This window comes from Oryctolagus cuniculus, chromosome 8 (assembly GCF_964237555.1).
Source record: "Oryctolagus cuniculus chromosome 8, mOryCun1.1, whole genome shotgun sequence".
Classification (NCBI taxonomy): Eukaryota; Metazoa; Chordata; class Mammalia; order Lagomorpha; family Leporidae; genus Oryctolagus; species Oryctolagus cuniculus.
Genome location: NC_091439.1, coordinates 96,251,045 through 96,274,635, shown reverse-complemented (window position 1 = coordinate 96,274,635; position 23,591 = coordinate 96,251,045). Strand labels below are relative to the sequence as shown.

The following is a 23,591-nucleotide window of genomic DNA, read 5'->3' as shown; positions in this document are numbered from 1 at the left end:
CATTATTTGAGTTTTGTATCTTATCTCTGATGTGGTGCTTTGCAAATTTATTCCTTTGAACAGCATATTTCATAATCACAAGACTATAATGTAGTATTAAAGATGATGTATGTCATATAAATTCTGTTATTGCACATGGTAACTTAGAGTACCTGTATTTACATATGAAAGCTATATGAATCAATAATGAAGAAATAAATACACGAAGAATATTGCCATATTTGGAATTCATTTTATAATGAGTTTTATATATTTCTCTGCCAAGTGTTCCTCCATGTGCACATATTTTCTTATACTATGTGTATACATTTTGAGATAAATGAAAAGAATTTTTCCAATTAAAACAGATGCAACAATGCTTTTATTATTCATGAGGAGCATAGATTTATATATCTTACTGTAACAATTGTAAATAAGACCTACTTTGACAAGGTCATTAATGGATTTTTAGTTACGTGAAGAAAAGAGAAATAGAAATTTTATTTTACTGGTGCATGTAGAGCATCTTTATTGACTCAGAATAATGGATATGTATAGCATTGTATCTCCTCCTTTTAAAAAATACAGCAAAATAACTAAACAGTGCTAATGAATCACTTTTCCGTCTCTCGTATTTTACTATTCTATTGCACACTTTTATTTCTTAATGCTTATTTAATCTCATTAACTTGAAAGTAACAGAAAATGTACGGAAATCGTCCATCCACATATGCCCACAGCATCCAGGGCTCAGCCAGACTAAAGCCAGAAGCCTAGAACTCCATCTGAGTTTCACAGTGAGAGACAGGGACCCAAGCACTTGAGCTGTCATTTGCTGTATCTCAGAATGCATCCAGGAAGCTTCATTAGAAACATGGCAGCTGGGACTTGAACTGGGACTCCAATATGTGATGCAGGTGTCTCAGGTGGTGGCTTAAACCAATGGCCACGGCCAGCGCCGCGGCTCAATAGGCTAATCCTCTGCCTAGCGGCGCTGGCACACCGGGTTCTAGTCCTGGTCGGGGCATCGGATTCTATCCTGGTTGCCCCTCTTCCAGGCCAGCTCTCTGCTATGGCCCGGGAGTGCAGTGGAGGATGGCCCAAGTGCTTGGGCCCTGCACCCCATGGGAGACCAGGAGAAGCACCTGGCTCCTGCCTTTGGATCAGCGTGGTGTGCCGGCCGCGGCGGCCATTGGAGGGTGAACCAATGACAAAAGGAAGACCTTTCTCTCTGTCTCTCTCTCTCACTTCTCTCTCACTGTCCACTCTGCCTGTCAAAAAAAAAAAAAAAAAAAAAAACCAATGGCCACAAAATCTGCCCTAACTTTTTGCTTTTCAGCGGTTTGATTAAATATTCAAAGATTAATTAAAATATTCTGAATATAATATTGTGTAAAAGAGTTTTGTAAAAATCTTTTCTATATTTAAAAATGGTATGTCTTTTTTCAATCTATTTAACTATATCTTTTTTAAGGCAAAGCCGCTACCTTAGCTGGATTTCTGTTTTCCTTGTTTTATTTGCAAACTGTGTTTTGTTGTCCAAAGGCTGTATTTAGCAGAGTCAAGATGTGGAGACACTTTTGTCATTTAAACTGCTATTTCCAGAGAAGGATTTAAAAATTGCTGCCCATATTTGACTATTTATTTCACTATTATTCCCTACATACAAGGAAGGAAGACTATGGAGAAATAATATAAACTTCTGGTTTTCATTTCCACAGTGTCTCAGGTATTAAAGCACTTGAAAATATTTGTCTTGAAAGTGTGGCTATAAATGAGAGGTCTCTGGCCATTATTGTTGCATAGCAAGTTAAGTTGGAAGGGTGGCATCCCAAATGGGTGCCAGTTCTAGTTTGGGCTGCTCCACTTCTGATCCTGCTCCCTGCAAATGCACCTCAGAAATCAGTGAAAGATCACTCAAGGACTTGAGCCCCTGCTCCATGTGGAAGGTGGAGAAGAAGCTCCTGTCTCCTAGCTCTGGTCTGGCCCAATTCTAGCTGTTTCAGCCAGTTGGGCAATGAACCAGTGGATGGAGATCTCTCTCTCTCTCTCCCCCTCTCTCCCTCTCTCTCCCTCTCTCTCTCTCTCTCCCTCTCAGTCTATCCCTCTCATTCTATCTACAAATGTGTCTTTCAAATAAATTAAAGTAAGTCTTTTTTTTAAATTGAGAGAAACTAGAGATTTATTGTAGGAGATAAGAAAACTTTTAGCTATAAATTAATATATGGGACAAACTTGCTGGATATTCCAAATTACCATCTAAGGCAGAGAGGACCTTTAAATAAAGGGAAAAATGTAGCTCAAGAATGTTCAAAGCCTCATGTGGAAAAGTGTTTCTTGTTCCCAACCAACTATTTTATGATATTGCAGACATTCAGTAGGCATAATTAGGGCAATCCAAAATTTTTGAAACTAAACAAAAAGATTACAGGATGACGTGATTTGTGTTTTATGAAAAAATGAACAGTAAACTTCATGTACATAAAAACTTTGTCAAAACAAATGGTAAGAGACTTCATCAAGTTTAGCCTGTCATCCACCTGAAATGGCTCATGAGTTAGAGCCTTAAAGGTAAACCTAGAATGCATGCTGACTATTTGCTAAAGAAAACTAAATCTCACTAAATTGCAGACTCTGCATTGTCTAGCCCACCCTACCAAATCATTTATGATTTTATGGTAATATTCCACTTCATTCTTCTGTAATTTTCCATTTACATGATTTCGAGTGATCCCTTTTTTGTTCTCCTCCTTCACTATCATAGTCTCTTTTTAGGTCTTTTGAAAATCAGTCACTCTGTCCTAGTTGAAGTTGAGTACAGTTTATCACAGAGTCACTCTTCCAAGTGAAGAATTCAGGATATAATATGTCTTGCCTCCTACAACAAAATCTGAGTATAGTTTTTTTTTGGCAAGTGATAATGGCATTGTGTTTGAGTAGATGATGTTTCTAAAAACAGACACGAAACTTGGTAACTCCTTTGAAAGAAACTGTCTGATGCTCCAGTGAGCCTCTTTTTTGAATGTTATTAAAATAAGTTAATAATTCAGCACTAAAATCAAAGTATCTCAGAATATCTAAAGTTAGAATGGTGTATTTCCTTAATACTTAGTCAAGAATAAATATTTTGATAAGTCTGGAGGCACAGATCTCTTAAACTGTGCAGGACAGTCTTGACAAACATGCATCCATCATTGTTGAGTTAATGGCATGATGTCACATATCAGGGCTGCTAGCCTTAGGTCTGAAAGAGCTCTAATCTTGCTTTCTCTTCTTTCCTTTCATAACAAGCCGTTGATAAACAAGCAAGCAAAATTTTATAACAATGTAAGTAGTGATTGTCACACAAGCCAGAAGGAACCCAATCACGTCCAGAGAGTGGTACTGGTACCAGGTGAGGTCATGGGCTGCAACCCGAAGGTGTTTGGCTCCTTTGTGGCGCATGACGTACTCGATCCAGAAGACTGCTCGATCCAGGGGCTTCATGGGCTGATCGTGGTGAATTCTTGATAACTTCATGACATTCTCTTTATAGCTGAAGAAAAATCAATTGATATAAACTTACATAATGTACCAGAAAAGTGAGCAAGTGAAATTTTTATATTGATAGTAAAATGAATGTTGCATAAAAGAGTAGGAGAAATAAATACTTTTCCTCAGTAAACCTCACACAGATCTGAGTTTCTTGATCAGAATTCATTGGATGTACAGGGTTAGAAAATATGTTGAGAGAGGTTGGCAGAGAACAATATTTCTAGTTTTCAAACCTAGAAATTGGAATCATTTAATTTTAAAAGGCAAAGAACACACAAAAATAACAATAACAACAATAAATCCCATTTGATGTGCAAAGCTTGAAAGACCGTAAGCAGTGGATTATAGATTTGATATATTAAATCGCAATTAGTATGAAAGTTTAGAGATAGGAGGCTAGTCCATTGAAAAGCTCAGGTATGTCTGGGCAAAATTAATAAGGAGTTGTTATTGATTAGGAATTTACATTGGCATTAATCACTAATTAGTGCATTAACATTTAACTTGTCAATGTATGAAGCTGAATTGACTTTGTTTGCAACCTTATGCTGAGTCTTACTTTCTCTTTTCTCAACTTCAATTTCCCAAGTTTTTTATTGTTAAATGGACTGGAAACGGACAGTATATTTCTTATCTGATTCTTTGATTTAAAATTATCTTGATTTCTAGAATATTTGACTTATCATTATCATATACTAAGCCAAAAGTAAATGTTTTCTATTATTACTATTTTTGTTCTTGTTAGGGTTGTGATTTCAGAGTCTGGAGAGTTCTGAAGGCACTCAAGACAATTGTCATTGTTCCTGTTGTTAAAATTATCAAGAACAAAATGGAAAAGGCAAAAGGATATGTGTAGGGATGTGGTTTACCAAGTCCAGATCAGAAAGGATAATAGCTTGGAACATTAACAATTGCAATGAAGGTACTATCCACTGATGTTATTTTACAAATAGAGTTGGAAAATTTTTTTCAAGAAGAGTACTTGAAGAACTGTGGAAATTTATGGAGAAAAGTTGTAATGAAAAGGTCACATAATAAATGCTGAAACTAGTACAATGTCTACCATACATCATACACACTTAATTTATTAAATAATTAAAGAATTCACTTCAGTCTGCAGCATTACATCTATTAAAATGTAACAGAATTAGCAAATGAAAGACAAATTCTTTTTGGAAACGGAGAAAACAAATGTGCTGCTAATTAAGTTCATTAGGATGAAAAACAGCTATAAAAAATGAAGTCCAGCTACCTAAAAAGCTAAGGTTCATTGTGCTACTATTAACGATACAGTTCCCAAAAAAAGTTGCATTAACATTTACATCATTATGTTATGAAAAGAGGAAAACATTCAAGTATTATTGATATCACAGAATAATGTTAATAGCTTAATAAACATTACTTATACAATGAAATTATTTTAGAAGCTTTTTATGCAAATATTTTGAATATTTAACCAGATTATTTCAACTTAACTATTTCAGGTAAATTACTTGTTTATTTTGTATTTAAACAAATCAGCGATGATTGTTTTACAATATTGACTAATGCTGTACTCAAAATAGTTTCCCTTTTCAGAATCATTTAGTCCTCAAGTGAAAACTTACCTATCAATACAGTTTATTTTAAAAAGTAATACTCACGAAGGATCATGAATGACTGTCTTCACGGCATTGATCAAATCTGCACTTGACATTGTTTTCCAGTCCAGTCTAACAGCTGCTCCCTTGGCCCTCATGTGGGCAAGGTTATCATGTTGCTCCCCAAACAAAGGAAGGCCCACCATAGGGACGCCATGGTGGATGGCCTCATAAATGCCATTGGCTCCACCATGAGTTACAAAAGCTTTGGTTTTTGGATGACCTAGAATTGAGAGGTTTTCAATAAAGTTATTAATGGTAAGTCTAAGAAATAAAATAAGAAACAGAATTTGAGGCACTAAAAGGGGTGGTGATCTCTAGACCACAGATTATGGATAAAGATGAGATAGTATACAAATTGCTTAGAGATGAAGAGGAAAAGACTCCTAAATCCACTGGAGAGGTCAGCAAATTCCACAGGGCAAGGTGCTGCGGCTTGAATCTTAAACCAGGGAAACAAGAATAGCAATGAGGCATGAAAAAAGGACACATTCTCAATAAAATAACTTGCTTATGCAAAAAAAAAAAAAAGCCCATCAAGTGCATTTTAGGAGATTTTGTCTAAAAGCAGTGTTTATTCACTGAGAATGATATTTAAGATTTACAGCACAGCAAGAAGTTGTATGGCCATGTTGCTGGAATCATAGAAGGAAAGGGCCATACTTGTCCAGATGAATTATCTGACTTTTTCCCACAGCAAATGCAGAGAAATTCATAACAGGTGTATATTTTTTTTTCAGTGGCATTTGGGAACCACTATATTATAAGAAACAACAAATGTAGTTACTGAAATAGGAAACAGAGAGACAATTCAAGAAACAATTATTATTTTTTAAAACTTTATTAATCAGAAAGGCATAGGGAAAGAATGAGTGAGTGAGAGAGAGAGACAGAAAGAGAAAATAGAGATCGTCCCTCTACTGATTCACTCTTCAACTGCCTTCAATAACTGGAGCTGGGCAAGGAAAGGCAAGTGGCAGGAACTCAATCCTGAGTATCATTGTGGATTACTCTAACCCAGGGACCTAAGCTATCATCTGCTACGTGCTGCGGTACACATTGGAAGAAAGTTGGAATCAGAACTCGAGATTGAACTTGGATCCAGGAGCAGCAATAAGGATGCAGATGTCCCAAGTGACTTCTTAACTGCTGTACCAAATTTCCCAGCAGGAAATTAGTGAGAAATTCTAGGGATGTGAAGAATTCAACTGTGTGTAATGAAATGTCAACAGTTTTGTTTCACTGTATTCCCCTAGGACTAGCAAATAAGCATGAAGACACTTGTTGACTTCTCAGTTTTTCCATAATAAATGGTCATCAGCTTTCTGTTGGAGTACTGTCTCCTTGATTGGCTGTTACTTATGTTTTCAGCATTTATGCTCCAATGTCTTACCAAGAAGGTCATTTTGAGGGATCCACTTATAGAGCTGGGTATTAGGTCCTAAGGTATCCGGTTTCTTGCCATCAAATCTCCAAAGAACCTATTAGGTAAAGAATATGCCTATTTCATGAGCTGAATTTCAAACTACAACATATTCGATTCTAAGGTGGTTGAGAAATAACCTATTAAAGTCTTCCATGTGAAAGACAAGCAAAGGGAGACAGAAAGTAGGCAGAACTACTAAAAGAGATAAATAGAATACAAATATTTTCTGCATATTTGTACATATTCATGATGTTTCATATATATTTCCTTAGTCATGTGACATAATGAATAACAAAAACAAGAGTTTAAGGAGTTTTAAAATGTCACAATTCTACTGCAAGAAGTGTAATTCATTCCCTGTATTGTATGCTTTGAAATACATAAATTACCATGTTGGACTCATTTTCCTTGTGTAATGTCAACTATTTCAATTGTAATTATAAAATTAACATATACTTTTGCAGTGTTCATAAAATATTTAATTATAATTTGACATATTTGAATTCACAGAAAGTAAGTCTCTGCGTAAGTTATGTGTGAGAAGTAAATTAATTGTGCTTTGGACAATTAAGCTGTCTTACATTATAACGTACTAAGCACTATTTTCCTCAAAATGTTTAAGTGGTTTATTTAAAGTTTGTTTAAGTATTTTTATTTATTTTTACTTTTATTAATTTCTGCTGTTCTTAGATCATTTCCATGCCCAGTACTAAAATAAAGTACTTCTATTCGATTATCTAAGCTATCTTCAAAAGCTCGAGAACAATCCACAAGTTTAATTTCTGTATGCTTTGTGAATTTAAAAGTAATTTCAGGTTCTCAGAACACATTATATAGATGATTACTAGAACCCTACACTAAACAGCAGTTCATAACAACTCAAAGATCAAAGTTATCCTACACTTATTAGAAAATTTGTGTGCACTAAAATTTCTAGAGGAGTACATCTGAATCTCTCCCCATTCCAGGACTGCTCCTGCTCTGCTCCTTCCAATATTCCCTTCTCCTTCCTCAGTCTGGAGGAGGTGTGAATCTAATGGGCTAGGAGCACAGTCCTGTGGGGCCACATATTTTGATGCACTGGGTCCACCTGCAGGGAAGATCCATCTCGACCTTACATCTTCCTGGTTCAGATAGAACTAGAGTTCCACCTACAGGGCAGGCTCTTTCCTTCACTTTTTCTAAATATACTTGACTGTACTGAATCCTGAGCTTGGGGTTCCCAAGCCCTGATTTTTCTATATCTATGTAGATTCTGGAACATCATCTTGAGGGGATGTAATGCAAAATTAGGCTAAATAAATAGTCATGGGATCCTGAAACTGCAATCTGACTTATTTTTTTCAAAATATTTTTGATGCTCGTGTATCAGCTCAATTATCATTTGCACATTAACTCATTTCTGATAACATCTTCAGTGAAGAAGGGAGTCAGCAATCTTGCAGAATGAAGAACCAAATGATATTGCAGTTTGGTGACCATGTAATGATAACAAAATTTCACACTGCAGCTCTTAAATATGCTTTTTTTCTGATCAAACACTAAAGCCAAACTTATTTTTTTAAAAATCATCTTCTGTGTTACTCTTGCAACTCTCACAGAGAGTTATTTATAAGCTAATAGCTTTCACACAGGAAGTTTCTCTTACAAATCCCTTTACAAAGTTTAACAGACACATTCAGTAGTTGTGCCCTATTAGGATACTTTTCTAACCTTTTGTGGCAGCTGGGCAAGAGCTGATGCGATCACATTGGTCCTTTCCTCTGTCATGTTGCTGACCATGGACCCCAGGGAAAACACCACCACTCCCTCTTCCCCAGAGCTCTGCACAAAGGCTTCCATCTCCTGTGAAGAAAGGATTTGTTCCATCACAAAAGGGCAGCAGCAGAGCACATGCTGGAGAGGGAGCAAACTGTCTACATTATTTCTCTATCAGTCCAGCACTTGCCTGTCTTGTAACCTAATCACTTTTTACATATGCACTGAATTAATAGTCAATAGTTTCTTCTCTATTAGAAATAAGAAATAGCTTAATCAAAATGACTACTCTAAAGGCATGTCTAAGACACATGTCTAAAGTCATTCTCTATTCTATAAAGATAATTGCATCTGTATGCATGTGATGGTATCAAAATACATGAGAAGATATCAAAAAGTTCATGGAAATATGCCTTATGTTCTAATTCAAATATTCTAAGTTATTTATGAAATCCTCTCATATGAGTTTCTGGTTGGTAGAGCATTTAATACCACTTCCAGCATCTCTCCCTGTGAGTCAGATACTTTAAATGAAGAATTCAGAGTCATCTCCACTGCAAAAGCTAAGCAAATAAAGTAAGCAAACAGCAACATATTTACCTTGGGTAGAGGTTGGGCAGGTTTGCAATGAAGCCCTCCAACAAAATAAAAATTAGGCAATAGTGGACGAGGAAACTCCAAATCCCAATAGCTGCGAATAAGCCATATTTCAGCTTTCCCCATTAGCTGAGAAATTGTAATGGGTCTTCCTTAATGGAGAAGAAACCAGGACATGTCAGGGTAAGGAGAGAATTGTTACATGATATATAAATGGAACAATGAAGTCAGTGATGTATAAAATATCTGTATTGATAAAGCAGATGTTTAATATATATATAATACTTGTAAGTATACAATGCATTGTTCACATGTCATACATGCAAGAAGGTCTCTAATATTAACAATATGCCACTATTCTTGTCATTAAAATAGGCCACTATATAGTTAAACATGTATTGTTCTTTCTAAAGTTACAATGGTAGCAGATTCAAATGAAAACAACTATTTTAGCTGTAGAGTCAAGAAATCCTAAAGCAATTATGAATTGGGTTTTCCCAGAAGATGTACTCAGTCCATTTTCCATAGTTAACAAAGGTGATCTCTGATTCTTGATTTTCCAGGTGAACTGAGAAATCATTTTTCTTTTTGTTGTTGTTGTTGCTAGTTTGAGCATATTTTTGACCTACTTCTGTTTTTGCTTTTGTTGCTTAATAGTATCAATTTATCATGAAATTTTTATAGAAATATTTGTAAATATCCCATTCGTATGCTTTTAAACTAGGGAAAAATAGATTTTTGCTCATGTTTGTTTTGAATGTTTTTTTTTTTTTTTTTTTTTTTTTTTTTTTTTTTTTTTTTTGACAGGCAGAGTGGACAGTGAGAGAGAGAGACAGAGAGAGAAAGGTCTTCCTTTTGCCGCTGGTTCACCCTCCAATGGCCGCCGCTGCAGCCGGCGCACCGCGCTGATCCTGGCAGGAGCCAGGAGCCAGGTGCTTTTCCTGGTCTCCCATGGGGTGCAGGGCCCAAGCACCTGGGCCATCCTCCACTGCACTCCCTGGCCATAGCAGAGAGCTGGCCTGGAAGAGGGGCAACCGGGACAGAATCCGGCGCCCCAACCGGGACTAGAACCCGGTGTGCCGGCGCCGCAAGGTGGAGGATTAACCTATTGAGCCACGGCGCCGGCTTTGAATGTTTTTATAAACATGGAGAAACTAATTTAAAAAACAGATTAATTACATATATGTCTACATTTCCACAAAATTTTAGACCTTATACAGATGAATTTCAGGATGTAAGGAAGGAAAGTGGCTACATTACATACCTCAATTTACATGTTTTCTGTCTGAAAAAAACTATACCACTGAAACGTGAGTGGCTCTTTTTGGTAATATGGAAAACATATTTTAATTTTAATTGAAGCAACAGAGATACACAAGTAAAAATTATTTCCTCAAAGTCACATAGATAGTTGTCCTAGATGTCTGTGACAAGTTAATTTACACATCTTTATTCATAAACAAAATATGTCAACTGATGTTTATATCAGAGAAAAGTTTAATAAAATGGACATAGCTTGGTATAGAGAAATCCTCAATGCTCTACTACCAGCTGTCTGACTTCCTCGAATGTTCCATCCAAGTGATGATTCAGTAACTCCTATCTGACCCTTGATGTAAGCCTTTACATAGCATTCATTAGCCTGGTAAATCTTTGTATTGTCATTTCATTATTTCACCTATAAAATACAGATTCCTCAGGTATTCCACTCATGAAAGATCACCTAAGAAGTCACAGGAAAGCTGTGAATTCACACTAGCATCTGAAATCATGACTTACCTAGAACATCACTGCAAAACTGATCCCACCTCTTCACATTCAACATTTGGAACCAAAAGTCAAAATAAAGCATCCATAGCATGTTCTTTACCCTCTCCATGAATGTCATTTGTCCACTTAAATCTGACATAATAACAGGCACATAGGAAGGAGGAAATAGAAGTCCCCCACTATACTTTTCATAGGTGTAGCCAGGAGTGAAGCGGAGACTGTACACAAGGGGTCTGTTCAGTAGCTCAGCCAGCAGCTCACCACAGGGAGCAAATGGGTCTGCAAGAACAACATCAAACCTTGAGTCTTGAAGCTTTGCCATGATTTTCTTGTTCAAAACCAAGTCTTTGCAGATACTTTCATGAATATCAGAATATTCAAAGAATAATTTTTGCATTAGTGGGAAATATTCCCAATATGCATCTCTTGACACATCGTTTATAAGTGTATTAATCCCATTTAAGAGAAAAGCTTCGATTTCATCTTTAGTGTAAGATGTGTGAAACGTTTCAAAGTGAATTCCTGATTCATTCTTGCTATCAATTAAAATAGAAGCAGAAGATCTCAGAACAGTTACTTCATGACCTTTCTGGACAAGTGCATCCAGGATTGTCTTCATATTCATCCAGTGGCTGTAGTCCATGGACCACACCAGCACCTTTCCACAACTCCCAGAGCTGAAGCAGCAACTCAGCTGTAGCAGCAGCAGGAGAAGTGAGACACATCTCCTGGACATCCTGGTGAAATGCAATGCTTCCTCTCCACTTGTTGTCTCTTTCTTTAGCTCTTCATGGTTATATCCAAGGGGAAATGTAACAAATAGTTAAAGTATAACTTGCACTGATTTAAGTAAATACATGACATGAACAACTAGAGCTTGTTGACCAGGATGTCAGATGAAAAAGCCAAGTTAGATGTTGTGGATATGTGAGTGCTCCCAGTGTCTTTTATGATTACCTGATTTTCATAACTTGAAGACAAGGACCTACACATGTAAGGCACCAGAGTTAGGTAAGAGATTTTAGAGTAGAGCCATGAGCAGTGACTCATCAAGTGAGGTGATTTGCATCTGAATTGTCCCTGATACAGAAGCAGAGATAATGTAAATATGCAACTGATATTCATTTCTTGGATAGCATGGTTCAAGGGACACTTTCGTAAAAATGTTTTGCATCAATTCCAGGTTTTTATCATTAATGTATTTGTTTTATGATTAAATGTAGATGTATAAATATACTAAGATTAATATAAAATAATATCTAAATGATAAGGGAAAATGCAATATTTAGATATATTTTCAGGCCGGCTCCGCGGCTCAATAGGCTAGTCCTCCGCCTTGCGGTGTTGCACACTGGGTTCTAGTCCCGGTCGAGGCGCTGGATTCTGTCCCGGTTGCCCTTCTTCCAGGCCAGCTCTCGGCTGTGGCCTGGGTGTGCAGTGGAAGATGTCCCAAGTGCTTGGACCCTGGACCCCATGGGAGACCAGGAGAAGCACCTGGCTCCTGCCTTTGGATCTGCGCAGTAAGCCAGCTGCGGCGGCCATTGGAGGGTGAACCAACGGCAAAGGAAGACCTTTCTGTCTGTCTCTCTCTCTCACTGTCCACTCTACCAGTCAAAAAAATATATATATTTTTAATAAAAGTACTTTTGAATTTTTAAAATTCATTTTGTGTTTTGATTTAGATATTTATAAACATAATATACAGTATCATGTTATGATATTTGTGTAACGTGAAATGATGAAATATAGCTTAATAAATTAATATATCTATCCCTTCACATACTTATTTTTTGAGGTGAGAACATTTGACGTATATTCTTAGCAATTTTGACCATACATGACTTACTGATATGTACCATACTGTGCAGTAGAATAACTGAATCTTATTCTTCCTATCTAGCTGAAACATGTGACTAACATGTCTCTACTCTGCATCTACAAGTTGGAAGATTCAGATTCCATGTATGAGTGAGATCATGTGGTCCATGTCTTTCTGTGACTGACATTTCATCAGGATAATGTCCTTTAGTTTTTCCATGTTGTCAGCTGACACAATTCAATTCTGCTTTTAAGTATATTAATTGATTAACCTTGTATTTAAGTCCATTCTGATCACTGTAACTTTCATCACCCATTTTTAATCAGTTAAGTCAATTCCAAAGTTCATGTTGTCCTACCTAAAATTTTTCATTATTTTAAAGTAATTTAACTCACCTTATTTGAACTAATTTGCAGTCACTCTGACTTCCTGTCATCATGACCTGGCATTTTTAGTTTTTTAAAAGAACAGATTTACCTTTTTATTGCTCTACCCCATTCAGTCAAGAAACATAGAAATGAGTGCAATTTATAAACATAAAAAGATGATCAATCTGATTAATAATAAGGAGTTTCTCAAATGAAATCTGTGGTTCACTTTCATAAACAAAGGTCTCTCAAAGTACAATAAGTTCAGAATGCATTTAATGTGCCTAAGCAACCAAACATCACAGCCTAACCAACAATACTTAAGAATACTAAAGAACATATTTCAAGAATACAAGAAAACTTTTAGGTAACAGATTTGTATTACTTATCTTAGTAAACTTTCCATTCTATATAAAATTAATTGAGATAAGAATATGTTAAAATGTTAGTTTCTGACATAGGTGAACCCATCTGCATGTAATATTTTCAAGATTAAGTTTAACTTTATTTCATTTTATATTCAGCCAATGTGGTGTTTCCACGTTCCTGCCTTTTAGTAGACAACATATTTCATGGAATGATTACTGCATGCTTTCCAAATCTTGGGAAAGATAATGTCAAACAGAAACAAGAAGGTTCAAGGACCCTAATTGTGTGTTCAAAGAAAATCCTTTCAGAAGTCCATTATAATGAACCTTAAAACAAAACAAAACTGTACAAAGAGGGTTTTTTAATCAGTAACATAAAAACAGCAAGTCACTTACAAGGGAATTTTAATAGGCAAACTAAAGACTTACTAGCGGAAACTTTAGAAGCTAGGAGAGAATCTGATGAAACTGTGAAAATCATGAAAGAATAACAAATCCAGCCAAGAGTACTGTATCTAGCAAAGTCATCTATCATAAGTGAAGAAAAAACAGAGCCACATATGTTGAGCAAAATTAAAGGAATTCATCTCCACAAGCCTGGTGGAGGAAGAAATGCAAAATACAAAGTCTAGATTAACAGTGGAAGGATGATAAGCACCATCATGAAAACTTGGAGAAGTGCAAATCTTAACAGTTAAGATGACACAAAAAAGTCACAGGTGAAATGCATAGGGATTATTGCCTTTTTTAAATTTGGAATTGATTTGCTGTATGCCTAGTTAAGAGCTTTTCACCTGAACCTATTAGTGCTATATTCTGTAATTTTTATTTGTTACTCAATAGGTTTTTTTTCCTAAATATTTATTTATTTGAAAGAGTTACACAGAGAGAGGAGAGGCAGAGAGAGAGGCAGAGAGAGAAAGAGAGAGAGGGAGGGTGAGAGACAGGAAGAGTGAGAAGTCTTCCATTTGATGGTTCATTCCCCAACTGGCCGCAAGGGCCAGAGCTGCACCAATCTGAAGCCAGGAGCCAGGAGCTTCTTCTGGGTCTCCCACACAAATGCAGGGGCCCAAGGACTTGGGCCATCTTCCACTGCTTTTCTAGACCATAGCAGAGAGCTGGATTGGAAGAGGAACAACTGGGACTAGAACTGGCGCCCATATTGGATGGCGGCACTTCAGGCTAGGGCATTAACCCACTGTGCCAGATCACCGGCCACAAACTCAATAGATTTTGACATCAGGATTATGTTCTGTCTCTTAAAATAAGTTGAAAATATTTGCTCAAATTATTCTCATAAAATTGTTAAGCATTCTTGAAGAAACTAAATGGAGTTACCCCATGAACCAGCACTTCCCAGTATTGGAAATATATCCCAAAGAAATTAAACCAATCTGTCAAAAAGCTGCATTCTGTTTTTTATTACAGCACTAATTCCAGGCCGGCGTCGCAGCTCACTAGGCTAATCTTCCGTCTGTGGTGCCGGCACCCTGGGTTCTAGTCCCGGTTGGGGCACTGGATTCTGTCCAGGTTGCTCCTCTTCCAGTCCAGCTCTCTGCTGTGGCCCAGGAAGGCAGTGGAGGATGGCCCAGGTGCTTGGGCCCTGCACCCCCTTGGGAGACCAGGAGGAAGCACCTGGCTCCTGGCTTCAGATTGGTGCAGCGCGCCAGCTGCAATGCACCAGCCATAGCGGCCACTTGGGCGGGGTGAACCAACAGAAAAAGGAAGATCTTTCTCTCTGTCTAACTCTGCCTGTCAAAAAATAAAAAAATAAATAAATAAATAAAAAAGAAGTATTTCCAAAATGTAACATTATTTAGATTTTTGTTCCCTGTGATATTGCTATACATTAGTAGTATATTCCAATGCACAGTCAAGAAATGTACAAGCATTTTTGTTATATCACTCCATAATAAGTGCTCAAATGTGCAACTAAGAACAACAATTACTTTATTATCTCTAATGAAATCAAAACTTTGGCCCCAATTGTTAGATGGTCTCACCTAGGAAGTTCTTACACAGGGTTTCTCAGGTGGCTGTTATTGTGACTGGAGTTCTAATCTAATTGTTGGAAGAACTTTGATTCATGTATCTGGATGATTGATCTGAGATTTAAACTCCATGAACTGGAGCATCTGAAAATTGATAAACACGAAATTATTCAATGAGACTAGCTAAATCACAGTAAGGGCAATTTTATTAAGACCATTGCTCTGGATTTAACGACCATTGTCGGGGAATAGTCTGCGGGGTTATCGCTAGACGGAGGTTTTTACTTTCGGTTTTGACTGGGGGGCTTTCCTACGGGCAGGGCCCTCTGGAGGCGGAGGGATCGAGGTCGCGGTAAACAACAAGATGGAGGCAGGACCCCCCGCAGTGAGTCTGCCTGCCTGCCTGCTGCGTGACACCTCACCTGATCGGCCAAATGACACGTGCCTTTCAAGTGAACAGAGACCGGATTGGTGTGCCCGATGCATGGACTCTAGCTTGCTCCTGATTGGTCGCATTTTGTATTTAAGCCGCAGGTGTAAGGAGGAAGCTCTCTTTCTCTCCTCTCCTTTCCTCCTCCCTCTGTCACGTTTACTTTCTCTAATAAAAAGTCTACTGAAGACGGATAAACTTCGTTCGTTCTTTTCTCGCCCGAGAAACCGTCGTCGCGGGCCCTGGGTTGAGTCTGCTGGCCAGACTCCCCGAGACGCTCGCGGCAGACCATGGCAATGGGTCATGCTATGGGGGAGAGAAATTGGGCTCAACTCCCAATACAGCATGAGCAAGTGGGAGTTGAAAGCTAAAGTAGAGTGAGAGTAGTAGATGGACATTTACTAAGAGGAAATTTCTGATGTCAGAAGCATTATGGCTCAACTGACCTAACAAGATTCTGACCCAAGACTCGGTGGTCAGACCACCTAGTAGGTGGAGAATGAGGAATGTGATCAGAAAGTGAGGGTAATGAGCTGTTGAGTATTGGTGCTCTGGCTAACCTGACTCAGCAGAGTTTTCTTGACAAAACAATTTCACATAGAAGTTCCCAAATGTGTTCGATAGTGTCAGAAATTTGACTAAAACTTTATCAAGAGGAATATGTGTCAGTCTTCTTAGGCATATCTCTGTAGTCTCCCCACTAATAATCTCCTTTTTATAGATACTTTAGTTAGGGTATGTGGTTCCAAATGAGTGAAAAGTAGAGAAAGTAGAGAGTGTGCAGAGACAGAGAAGCTGAGAAGAGAAGGGGAGACTTACACACAGAGAGACAGAACCAGAGGCAGATGGAAACACACTGAGTGAGAAAATAGAGCATAATCCTTTTCTTAGAAAATCTCGCAAAGTAAGTTACATTATTTATGATACATTCTCTTGATTGTGACGGCTGTAATGTTTGTCCAAGTTCATAGGCAGGGGACCTTGGTTAATGAGGGCATTGTGAAACTACAAGTGTTTGTTGTGCCCAAATCACCACAAATGAAACCTCTTTGAGCTGGCCAGCAGAGATTACTAATCATTAAATATTTACAAAGCACAGGGATTGTGATCTTAGAGTTTTAAAATGGTTGAAATTTATACTATTGTGATACATTTATTCATAGACATTTTAAATATGACATAGAGTTTGTAAATATACCCTGAGAGATCATGTAGATAATTTCACAGGTTTTTAAATGGTTCAATATTTTCAATGACACTAAATAATTGAAAACATAATATCAAAATCTAGGAATTTGATGGTTTGAATGAATATATTTATTTAACTAAAAGATTTTAGGTCACATGATACTTGAAAACATTATTGTGAAATTTAACAGTACATTGAGGGGAAATTAACAATCCCATAAAAGGAAATTCTATGCATTCTTTCAAATCATTTTTCTATGTTTATAGAATTATAAGTATTTTTATTTCCAAAGCCTTGGTTTTCTTCTGGAACTTTTTAAAATTCAGCAATGTGACAGACATCATTCAAAGTTACTCCATGTAGTCAACTTTTACTCTGTAATAGCTAAATACTGTCTATCATATTGATGGAGACAGAACTATACCCTGATAGACATTTAAATGCTGGAGGGAATAGCTTGTACCTTGCATCATCATGTGCAAGGACTTTCACATGACCAACTCCTAGATGCAGAGTTCCAGGGTCAAATGATGTGTATATGTTTGTTTTTAGCTTAGAATATAATTTTCATTAAATGTTTTTGTTTACCAAATCAAATTAGTTTTTTATACATAGCATACAATGAAATGTTTTCAGACACAATGTGGAATAATAATAAATTAAGCTTATTAATATATTTAAATTGTTTAATACTTTATTGTGATATCTTTGAAATATACACTCAGTTATTTTGAAAATCACAATACATAATTATTGACTATAATCACCTACAGTGGTCAATATCTGAAAGTTTTTCCTCCTGTCTAATTGAAACCTTGTACCCTCTGACTGCAACTCCCTGTCCATTTTCTCCCATGCTCCTCCACTATCCCAGGTGTTAGAAGGAATCATGCTATACTAAGTAGCATGTCCTCCAGGTTCATCCATGTTTCCCAAATGACTGAGTTCTGGTCTTTTCAAAGACTTAATAATAATGCATTTTGTAGACATAGCACATTTTTTCTCCATTCCGTTCTTGATGGACATTTGGTAGATTCCATTTTAGCTACTGTGAATAATGCAGCTAAAAATATAACAGCACAGATATTCCTTTATCATGTCGATTTCAGTTCCTGTGAATACATTCCCAAATGTGGGATTTTTAGTTTTTTGAAAAGCCTATCATTTTCCATAATGCTTGCAGTAATACCTACCTAACCAAAGTATTCCCTTTCTCCACACCCATGTCAACATTTGTTACTTTCGATTTTTGTTTTTTTTTTATGATAAATATTCTAAGCATTATGAAGTTATATCTCATGATTGCTTTTATTTGCAGGCTCTGGATGATTGGTGATGTTTAGTTCTTTTACCTTTTCTGTTAGTCATGTGTATAAAAATCTCCTTTCAAGAATAGTCCAGTTGGGTCCTTTGCTCATTTTGAAAATCAAGTTAGTTGTTTTCTTGTTACTGAATTGATTACTTTATATATTTTGGATATTAACTCATTATCAGATGTATAAATATTTTTCTCATTCTGTGAGTTGTCTCTGCACTGTATTTCTTTTATGTTGCAATATATTTTCAGTTTGATACAACTAATTTGCATATTTTAATTTTGGTTGCCTATTTGATGTGCAAAAAAAAAAAAAAAAAAAAGAGAGAATCTTGCCTTAAACCCATGCCATGGAGCTCTCTCCTTCTATTATCTTTAAGTGTTTTTATAGGTCCAAGTCTTATTTTTAATTTTAATCCTTTTGACTAGAGTTTTGCATATGGGATGAGGTAAGGATCTAGTTTCCTTTTTAACCAGTTTTTGTAGCCAATTAATAGAAAAGATTGCCCATTTCCCTACTAAATATTACTGTTACCATTACACAAAATCAATTGACATGGATGCATCTGTTGATTTCTGGGTTTTCCAATCTTTCCCATTAATCAACGAGCTTATAAACACATGTTGTTCCTATTAAAATTGCTAGAATATATGTTTTGAGGTTAAGTAATGCAATGACTCCAAGTTTGAGTATTTTGCTCTAGATTACTTTCTCTACAAAAAAATCTTCCAGGTTCCTACATGAATTCAAGGACGTTTTAAATTTTCTGAGAGTGATATTGGGATTTGTTGGATTTTATTTTGAATCTGCACATTGCTTAATCACTATAGACACTTTACTAATGTTCCTTTTTTCCATTTCTTTTCTTTTTTTATAAAGATTTATTTTATTTTATTTGAAAGACAGTGTTACAGAGAGAGGCAGAGACAGAGAGAGAGGTCTTCCATCCGCTGGTTCACTCCCCAGATGGCCGCAACGGCCGGAGCTGTGCTGATCCAAAGTCAGGAGCCAGGAGCTTCCTCTGGGCCTCGCACATGGGTGCAGGGGCCCAAGGACTTGAGCCATCTTGTACTGCTTTCCCAGGCCATAGCAGAGAGCTGGATCAAAGAGGAACAGTTAGGACATGAACTGGCGCCCATTTGGGATGCCTGTGCTTCAGGCCAGGGCTTTAACCTGCTGCGCCAGAGCGCTGGCCCCACTTTTTACATTTCATAAACATTGTATCTGCATTTTTGTGTCACCTTCAATTTTTCATCAAAGTTCAATCATGTCAGAATACACTTCTTTTATTTTAGAATCTTTTCTTTTACTATAGAATCTCAATATCATATTCAAACTCATGGAAACAGAACAACATGCTCTTGAATGAACGAACAGTGGGCCATTGAAGAAATCAAAATAGAAATAATATATTTTCCTGAAGTGTAAGAAGGTGACGATAAATCATATCAAAATTTACAGGATACCTGAGAGGATTGTCTATAACAATTGGTGCCTATATTAAGAAATTGGAAAGGTACCAAATAAATGAGCTGTCAGTTATGGGATGCCTCAAAATCAGTATTAAGAGGATAGAGTGCCTCTCATACAGAAATCAACAAATGCTGGTGAGGATGTGGAGAAAAAGTTGCCCTAATACTGTTTTGGTGGGAATGTAAGCTTATGTAGCCACTGTGGGAGACAGTGTGGAGACACATCAGAAATCTGAAATTAGACCTGTCAGATGATGCAGCCATCCCGCTCCTGAGAATTTACTCACACCAAAAGAAATCAGCATATTAAAGAGTTATATGTACCCCCATGTTCACTGAGGCTCAATTCACAATAGTTAAAATATGGAATAAACCCAGATGTCTATCAATAGAAGAATGGATAAAGAAATTATGGTATATATACACTATAGAACACTATTCATCTGTAAAAACATGATCCTGTCTTTCACAACAAAATGGATGCAACTGGAAACCATTATACTTAGTGAAATAAGGCAGTCCCCCAAAGACAGATAACATATGTTTTCCCTGATCGGGGGTAACTAATAGAATTTCTAAAATTAATGTATTGGAGTGAAATGGATATTTTGAGATTCAATGAGTGTTTACATCCCTTGTCTCTTCTGTTTAGGAACAGTGTTTCTGCTTTTCATACTCTTTGTTGAACTCCTTTACTTAGTGTAAGGTTAACATTACAATCCGTAAATAAGAGTGGGGATTGTAGAGCCAGGAGGAAGAAGGGTTGGAGAACATTTTTGAGGGAGGATGTATCACAGTGTTCCTAAATCTGTATAAATGAAATACATGAAATTAGTATAGCTTAAATAAATTTAAAAACCAAAAGAATAAACAAACAAAAATATATAAAAAGAAAAATTCTAATGTTTCCCTTTCATTTCTGATTTTAATTATTTTAATCAACTCTATTTTCAAAAAATCAACTCAGCCATGGATCTTTACCATTATTTTTCTTCTTCCTATTTGCTCTTTGATCTTTGTTCACTAACTTTGCAGATTTGGATTCTGCTTCTTCTGTATCCAATTTCCTTATGGTGCAACATGTGTAGATTACATGAGATCCTTTTTTTTTTTTTTTTGGTAGTCATTTATTGTTGTGATTTTAGTTCTTGAATTGTTTATCCTGTATCTCATTAGTTTTTGTAAGTTGCATATCCATATGTGTGTCTCAAGATATTTTTTATTTACTTTTTAAAAATATTTTAAAGATTTATGTATGTATTTGAGAGGCAGAGTTATGGACAGCCAGAAAGGGGGGAGGGAGGGAGGGAGGGAGGGAGGGAGGGAGAGAGAGAGAGAGAGAGAGAAACAATTCTTTCATCTGCTGATTCACTCCCAAAATGGCTACAGCTATTGGATCTGAGGCGATCCGAAGCCAGGAGTGTGGAGCTTCTTCTGGGTCTCCTACACATGTGCAGAGGCCCTAGGACTTGGGCCATCTTTCACTGCTTTCCCAGGTCACAGCTGAGAGATGGATTGGAATTGGAGAAACTGGGACTAGAACTGGCACCTGTGTGGGATGCTGGTACTACAGGTGGTAGTTTTACCTGCTACACCACAGTGTAGCCCCTTTAACTTACTTTTAATTACTTGTATTACTCAATATTTTCTAGGGCCATTTAATTAATATTTGTGTAATTGCTAGCTGTTCAGAATTGCCTCTGTTACTTATTTTTCACATTAGTATGGTTTTTAAAGATTCTTGGTAAGATTTTGTTATCAAATTTATTAACATTTATTTTGTGGCATGATATATGGTCTATCCTATAGCATTTACCATGTATGATCTCAAAAAGTATGTATATTCTGTAGCTACAGGATTGCATGCTCTTTGTATATCTGTGAAGTCCATTTGCTATGCAATACAACCAAAGACTAGCTGTTTCTGAATTTAATTTTCTCTCTTGATGATCTGTGCAGTACTGGGGGGCAGGTATCCCAACTGCCTATTATTACTGTGTTGAAGATTACGCCATCCATTAGATCCCTTATTTTTTGCTTCTTCCTATGTCTAGGTGTTCTGATGTTGGGTACAAATAAAAGTAACAATTGCTAAATCATTTTCATGAGTTTGTTGTTTATTCTACATCCCTATGATTACTTTTTTGTCTTTATATATTTTTGATTGAAGTCTGTTTTATCTAATAAGTACAGGACTCTGCCACTTTTTCTCCTACATATATGAAATATCTTTTTTCATCTCACTACTTTTAGTCTATGGATGTAATTTGTATTGAAGTAATCTGTTGCAAGTGTTACTTGGTTGGGTTTTTAAAAATTAATTCAACCAACTTGTGCCTTTGGATTGGAAAATTTAATTCATATACACAAATGTAATTATTGATAAATAAGGATTTACTAGTTCTTTTTTTTTTAACTCTGGTCCAGCTATTTTGTAAATTCTTCATTCTGTTCTTCTCTTGTTATTTCATTTGCAACTTGACATGTTTATATGTACATATACTTTGTAATTTTTTATGTTTTTATTCATTATAGGTTTTTGCCTTGATTTCCCTGAAGCTTATAAAACATAAGTCTCTTTTAATTAATGACATTTTAATGTTTATTACATAAAAGCTATACTTTTACTCTCTGCTTCCATATTTTACGTTTTTATGCTACCTCTCTTTCTCTTTTTAAGATTTAATTGAAAGGCACAGCAAAAAAAGACAGAGAGGGACAAGGAGAGAGATTGTCCATCTAATGGTTTCCTCCTCAAATGATCGCAACCGCATAGACTGGGCTAGGCCAATGCCAGGAGTCAAGAAGTCCATAGTGGTCTCTCACATAGGTGACAGGTGTCCATGTACTTGGGGCATCTTCTGATGCTTTCCTGGGTGCATTAATAGGAAGCTGGACCAGAAATGGAGCAGCCAGGACTCAAATCAGCACTCCAATACAAATGCAGAATCACAAGTTGCGACTTAACACACTACGCCACAATGCTGGTACCATCACATAAGTCTTTTAAGTTATATTTACTCTTTTTCCTTTACTTATTTTTCTTGAATCTCAGACTGTTTTATTTATAGTGACCAGCGTTAGAGTAAACTGATTCACTGTTCTTGTTCTAGTCTGATATTTAACTTCTCTAATGATTTTATTAAATTTTATTTTTACAAATAATCTTCAAAACTTCATTTTGCCATAAATATCCCTGACTATATATTTTGCAACAAAATAACCTTATATTAACTTATATTAACTTGTCACAACATGGATGCATAGCATCTCTTTTGATGCACAAAAAAAATAGGATATAAGATCGCAAAAAAGCCCATATCCAAACAATACAAAGTCTGTTAAAATTACAGCAAGAACAAAATTCAAATTAATAGTGAAACTTGTGTGGAACAAGGGTGAAAGCATTTAGGAAAATGTGGGAAAAATTCCACAGACAAATAAAAAGTTACAAATGGATAACTAAGTTTTAGAACTGAGAGGATGGTATTGAAAATGAAGTGGTGGCAGACCACTTCAGACCATTTCAATTTTTTAGCAAAAATTATTCATGTGTTGCCGGCGCCGCGGCTCACTAGGCTAATCCTCCACCTTGCGGCGCCGGCACACCGGGTTCTAGTTCCGGTCAGGGCACCGGATTCTGTCCTGGTTGTCCCTCTTCCAGGCCAGCTCTCTGCTGTGGCCAGGGAGTGCAGTGGAGGATGGCCTAAGTGTTTGGGCCCTGCACCCCGGGGGAGACCAGGAGAAGCACCTGGCTCCCGCCTTCGGATCAGCGTGGTGCACCGGCTGGCCACAGCGTACTGGCTGCGGCAGCCATTGGAGGGTGAACCAATGGCAAAGGAAGACCTTTCTCTCTGTCTCTCTCTCACTGTCCACTCTGCCTGTCAAAAAAAAAAAAAAAAAAAAAAAAATTCATGTCTTAACTGAAAAGTAT

At 36.7% G+C, this 23,591-nt stretch overlaps 1 protein-coding gene across 1 annotated transcript; it reads right to left on the bottom strand.

Moving 5' to 3' along the window:
• Nucleotides 1-218: 218 nt before the first annotated feature.
• Nucleotides 219-11,487, bottom strand: LOC138843005 (UDP-glucuronosyltransferase 2B16-like). Its single transcript, XM_002717139.5, has 6 exons — nt 10,714-11,487; nt 8,938-9,086; nt 8,293-8,424; nt 6,547-6,634; nt 5,157-5,376; nt 219-3,514 (listed from the first exon to the last, which is right to left on the bottom strand). Exons 1-6 carry the CDS (start codon nt 11,438-11,440, stop codon nt 3,235-3,237), a joined length of 1,596 nt encoding a protein of 531 aa, XP_002717185.1. The 5' UTR covers nt 11,441-11,487; the 3' UTR covers nt 219-3,234.
• Nucleotides 11,488-23,591: the final 12,104 nt, after the last annotated feature.

What these genes read in the sequence shown, in the direction of transcription:
- LOC138843005 (XM_002717139.5), bottom strand. Translation starts at nt 11,440, where the DNA reads ATGTCCAGGAGATGTGTCTCACTTCTCCTGCTGCTGCTACAGCTGAGT. An exon ending in GTTTTGCAGTGATGTTCTAG is followed by an intron (nt 9,087 to 10,713) that starts GTAAGTCATGAT and finishes TTCTCCATTAAG; the next exon opens with GAAGACCCATTACAATTTCT. An exon ending in CTGCCCAACCTCTACCCAAG is followed by an intron (nt 8,425 to 8,937) that starts GTAAATATGTTG and finishes CTTTCTTCACAG; the next exon opens with GAGATGGAAGCCTTTGTGCA.